The sequence below is a fragment of the Boleophthalmus pectinirostris genome, unplaced genomic scaffold (genome assembly GCF_026225935.1).
Source record: "Boleophthalmus pectinirostris isolate CB_2022bp ecotype Guang Dong unplaced genomic scaffold, ASM2622593v1 HiC_scaffold_14, whole genome shotgun sequence".
In the NCBI taxonomy this organism is placed as follows: domain Eukaryota; kingdom Metazoa; phylum Chordata; class Actinopteri; order Gobiiformes; family Gobiidae; genus Boleophthalmus; species Boleophthalmus pectinirostris.
In genome coordinates, this window is record NW_026571047.1 from 23,313,498 (window position 1) to 23,318,950 (window position 5,453).

Here is a 5,453-nt window from a genome sequence, read left to right on the forward strand (position 1 = left end):
TGGACAAGCAAACTGCAGCTTTTAACGATGACATCACAACCCCGTCATCGCCAGGGTCCTCCGATGCAGTAAAGGCTGTAACCCTCGAACTGGCCTCTGTGGACCGTAAGGCCATTGCCAAAATGTGACAGGTGTAGCTTATGGAGCCGTTCTTGTCGCCCAGCAACTGAGACATGCTGCTATCACTAATGCTAACAACAGGCCCACGCAGATCACACACATGGATCAATAACAAGGATTACGCACAGGTAATTAAACTGTTGGATTTTATTCTAATAATTCTCATCCAAATCTTATGGCTAAAATTGAAAACTTATGTTTAACTTTTGCAAAACAAAACGGTTATATTTCTGGGTGACATCTAAAATCGGCGAAATTACCTTAAACTGTGATGAGATTTGCATTATTAAATATGATTATCATTGTTTACAGCGCCACATACAGGTGTGGCAGATGTATTACATTGTTTTCACTCAGTGCTCCATTGTCGTCAGGCTGTAAATATTTATTGATCCGACATGTGTGGACGTAAATTTTTTTCAACCCACAAAAAAGAAAATCCAGGAGTGTTGTCATGTGGACGCAGCCTAAGTGTCTTGTCCAAGGACACAACAACAGCATTCATGAGTGGGAGCTGAAATCACACCAGCAACCTGTGGGTCAGTGGACAAACGCTCTACCAACTGAGCTACTGTCGCCCCGTTTTCAAGTTTTTACCTTTTGTTCAGTAGAGATTGGCAATTCCAGAGCTGAAATAATCCAAATTATTGTAGTGAAGGTGTGTGGCAGTTTAAAAATACAGTGGAGCACTTCCTGTTTTACCACATGACGTCACAAGGTGGAACAGAGCGTTTTCTGTTTGAAAGAAGAACTCAGTTTAAATATGTAGGGTTTGTGTGTGTGTTAAACCTGTGAGAATAAAACAAAACACAAGTCCAGGTATGTTTTCAATGAGGAAACAACATTATAACATAGATCAGAAAATAGTGTCATATGGACCTTTAAACTTACAGCAACTATAGTTATTTGGAGATGTTTTCACCTAGTTGTCTAGCCAGCAAAATGAAACTTTGCTCTTTGTTCTAGATTTCTTTGGCATACAACAGAATCGACAATTCAAATCCTATGTCCCTCCAAAAACCGATAAGCAGTGGCAAACTGATTTCACTGACTCCATTCACTTACTTACTTGTGAGGTTTAATGTAGGATTATAAAGAGGCAGATGAGATGTTTTCAAAAGTCACATGGTTTTGGGGACTTCCTGTTTACTGAGAAGCACTTCCAGGAGGCGGAGCTTAGCCTTCAGCTGCTTGTATTCCTGGTACTCATCTTTCATGGGAGAGCGGTCTTCTTTTTGGCAGATTCTGTTGTAAAATCAAAATTAAATGTCAGTGTGTTTTTTGTATCTCTTTTGGTGGAATGTTCAACCGTTGCCACGGTGACACAATGCTCACGCCAAAATTGACAAAAACGTTTTAAAGGGCCCATCTCATGCAAAACAACTCTTTTCACATTGTGTAGGAGTCATTTTTCTTTCATTTAGGCTGGGGTTAATTTGGGTCACTGTTTGTCTGGGCACAGGGTGACCTATATTCGGCTTGGCCACAAGGGGGCAGGGTGGAGTCAAACCCTATATAAATACACAGGTGCCAGTGCACTGGGTGTATGGGTGACAGGAGGTCACACGGTTTTTACCGCTCTCTTTACGGCCGGTGGTCTAGCTTTCACTACTCAACTCTGTAATATTATCGAACATCTTTTTATCCATTCTACTCCCTACTCCTTTCTGCTCTACGATCCAATGTGCCAATGGGGTAGCGCGTTAGGCCTGGATCCCCTGCACCCAGAAACGACAAAAGGTTAGGACTAAAATTGTCGCTACACATTGTATCTTCTGCACATACACAAGCACAGTTTGGGTTTTGGAACATCCATTACACAATAGTTCTGAAATCTTATTGATTTCTTGGAGACAGTCACAGACCAAGAACTATGAAAGGCCGACTACTGCTCATCCCCCCGCCTATCCTGAGAAAGCACAGGCTCCGCCCTCCAAATGTGACATAGACTCTGAGTGAGCCGCCCTTCCTCCGCCCACCTCAGGGAGGGAGGGGTAGACATATGTGCACCCTGATAGTGGTAGGAATAAACTTTTATTACCTCCGCCAAGGAGGTTATGTTTTTGCCGGCGTTTGTTTGTTTGTTTGTTTGTTTGTTTGTCTGTTAGCAACATAACTCAAAAAGTTATGGACCGATTTTGATGAAATTTTCAGGATTTGTTGGAAATGTGAAAAGGAAGAACTGATCTCATTTTGGGGGTGACCCGGAAGAAATCCTGGATTCTGGATCACTTTGAAATTTTAGTTAACATTGTGGTAAATGGGGCCAAAAATTTTGTTTCTCAATATCTCGGTTAATTATTGACCAAACCCCATGAAATTTGACTCAGGGATGGACAATAGGATCCTCTTTCATATTCCAAATTGAAAGATACGAGACAAATATTTATGGAAAACACAATTAATATGAGGGGGACTGTAGTCCTTGGCGGAGGTCTGCGCTCTCTGAGTGCTTTTCTAGTTCATCATGGTGATACAGCGCGTTCAGCCGCATGTGTTGGACCTGGAATCGGACGAGAACTTGGAGATGCACGAAGCGCAAACACCGTGTCGACATCAGCTGAACATTACTGATTGGTAAAGTATTAATAAACACTAGTAGATAAACTTATTATAAGTGTACACTGCAGTGTAGAACAATGAGCTTATGCTGTCGCTTTTGTTTAGGTGTTCATGTGGGAATTGTCAGTCGATGTGGGGTGGAAGAGGGGCGGAGGCAGTGGAGCGGGGGCGGGTGCGAAGCGCTTTCTGCTACGTCAAATGCGTCATAGGTGTAGCGGCCGTGTCATCGTTGTAGCAGTTTTAGTTCGTTATCACGTGGGAGGGTGGCACAAATTCTGCAATTTGCTAAAAAAATGCCAAATCAATCTAAAAAACACTTCAGTGACAAATACAAGGCCCACACATCACTCTTAGAAGGTAGAAAGCTCTGAAAAGTTGATTTTGCATGAGATAGGCCCTTTAATATAGTCTGAAAACTAAAAATGGATTTAAAATTTATTTAAAGGGACAGTCCGGAATTTTGGACATAGGACCTCATTTCCTCGTGAGCCAGAGTGTTGGAGACGTGTGGAGACACTTTTTAAAATATTCCATCCAGTCCTTGTATTTGCAGAGGTCGCTGGTGCTATACTAGTGCATTTCAATGGTCATAGTTATCCTGTCACTAAAAACAGTCTTATTTAATTGTTTTAATTCAATAATTAATTTCATAAAGTGACTGTCAGCTTTGAGACACAGTGGGCTAGCTGCTCTGTACAGAGCCTATTGGACAGTTTTCTGGTGTGTGTTTTGGGTCTGGTACCTTCCAGTTTGTCGGTAAAACTCGTCCTCAAACTCTCGGAGAACTTTGCGTCTGGACTTCTTCTCTGCTCTGGTCTGACGCAGACACTCCAGCAGCTGGTGCCTGAAGTTCAGAAGAGCACATTCAAAAAGATGAGACTAAATAAACAACTGATCATTTGAATAGTACATATTTTTTATTTTGGACTGATCACTATACAGCTTAAAAGTGTACTGTGTAATTTTTCTGGTGCAGGGTCTGTCACCTGCTATGGAAATATTACTGGTTTGCCTTGATTATTCCACAGTATGGAAATCAACTTTGTAATTAAAATGGAGAGGATAATGGTCAGAGCTTTGGAGAAGCCTGCACATGGTAAGATAATAGTATGCTATTTTTGGTAAATGGTCACTTTTTTATTTACACTCAAAGCGCTTTTCAAAAAACACTCACCCATTCACACACGAGTGTACACAGACACTGGGGGCAAGGTGGGTTAAGCGTCTTGCCCATGAACAGAACGACAGCATTCGTGTGAGGGAGCTGAAATCGCTCAACCAGTGATGATTTTATCGAGAGCGGGATTCAAACGGCCAACCTTCAGACAAACACTGTAGTAACTGAGCTACTGTCACCCAAGCTTTAACACACAATGCAAGGGAGATAATGCCCTACTGTGGAACATACCAAGCAAAGAAATAAAGAAATAACATCTCCATGAAGACAAGCAAGTAGTGGATTCTCCACATTAGAAGTTACATAGTAGCTACAGCAGTAGTAGTAGTAGTAGAAGTAGTAGTAGTAGTAGTAGTAGTGGTAGTGGCAGTAGTAGTAGTAGTAGTAGTATTAGTAGTAGTAGATGTAGTAGAAGTAGTAGTAGTAATAATAGCAGTAGTAGATGTAGTACTAGCATTAGTAGTAGTAGTATTAAAATTAGTAGTAGTAGTATTCACTGTTGGGCAAGTTACTTTAAAACTGTAATGTGTTATTTATTACTTATTACTGTCATTTCAAAGTAATTTGTTACATTACAATATTACTGCATTTAAATTGTAAGGCATTACATTACTATTGCATTACTTTAAGTTACTCTCACCAAAATAACTGCGAAAAAGCTGAACTTTTGAGCCGTATATGGACTGAACCAGGACTAAACAAGGTCTAAACCAGGACTAAACCAGAGCTGAACCAGGACTAAACCAGGACTATAACAGGACTAACCTCAGACTGATTCCAGGACTGAAGAGGAGGACTAAACCAGAACTGAACTAGGACTAAAACAGGACTCACTGTGTAAGGACGGGCTCGAAGCAGACCGCAGGAGAAAGGATCGGCTCTGCTCCACACCTCATGGAGGAAAGAGCTGCTGTCGCCCGATCGCTCTTTATGGACACCCTGCTGCTCAGGCTCGCGGTCCTAATTTCAGCAACTATTTGCGGGTACAAGACCCGGTGCAAGATTCTGCTACATCGCATAACTTCTACCTTCCTTCAACGTGTCCAGAAGTCCAACTTTTTGTGTGATGGTTTGCATCGTCCTCTGTCTTTTGGGTGTGAGCGCAGGAGCCTTTGTTGATGCAGAACGTTTCGTCGACGTTGTGGATTTTGTCGGAGAGAAAACTTGCAACCGTACAGCACTTCAGAATCACACTGATACAGATTGAACATGTATTTAAATTTGGCAGCTGAACACATTCTGTACTGTAGAGGAAACAGGAGTCCCTCAGCCGATCAGGACGCATCGGGAGGAACGCAATACGTGTTCATACACTAAAAACAAAAGGCATGCAAAATTGCACAAAACAAAACAAAAAACAAGCAAACAAACAAAAAAACAGCAAGACTGCGAAAAGTGAACCGCGTTAGAGCGAGGGACGACTGTAAACCAGGTCTAAACCAGAAGTGACCCAGGTCTAAACCAGGTCTAGACAGCGTAGAGTTCTGGGTCGGTCCTTTCACCCGCGGTTAACTGAAGGTCTATCCGGCCGCGTCTCTGGCATTTCACCGCTGCTGATTTCATGGTGATTTTAGCGAATTTCTATGAAGAAAAA

At 42.0% G+C, this 5,453-nt stretch overlaps 1 protein-coding gene across 1 annotated transcript in view; it reads right to left on the reverse strand.

Annotated features, from left to right (window-relative positions):
• Positions 1 to 1,241: 1,241 nt before the first annotated feature.
• The window catches only part of fam13c (family with sequence similarity 13 member C), a 22,516-nt gene continuing 18,304 nt past the window's right edge, over positions 1,242 to 5,453 (reverse strand). Inside the window, exons 10-11 of the mRNA XM_055150385.1 lie at positions 3,425 to 3,526; positions 1,242 to 1,365 (exon numbers count right to left, since the gene is read on the reverse strand). Of these exons, the coding sequence (XP_055006360.1) occupies positions 1,242 to 1,365; positions 3,425 to 3,526 (226 nt within the window). The remainder of the gene's footprint in view (positions 1,366 to 3,424; positions 3,527 to 5,453) is intronic.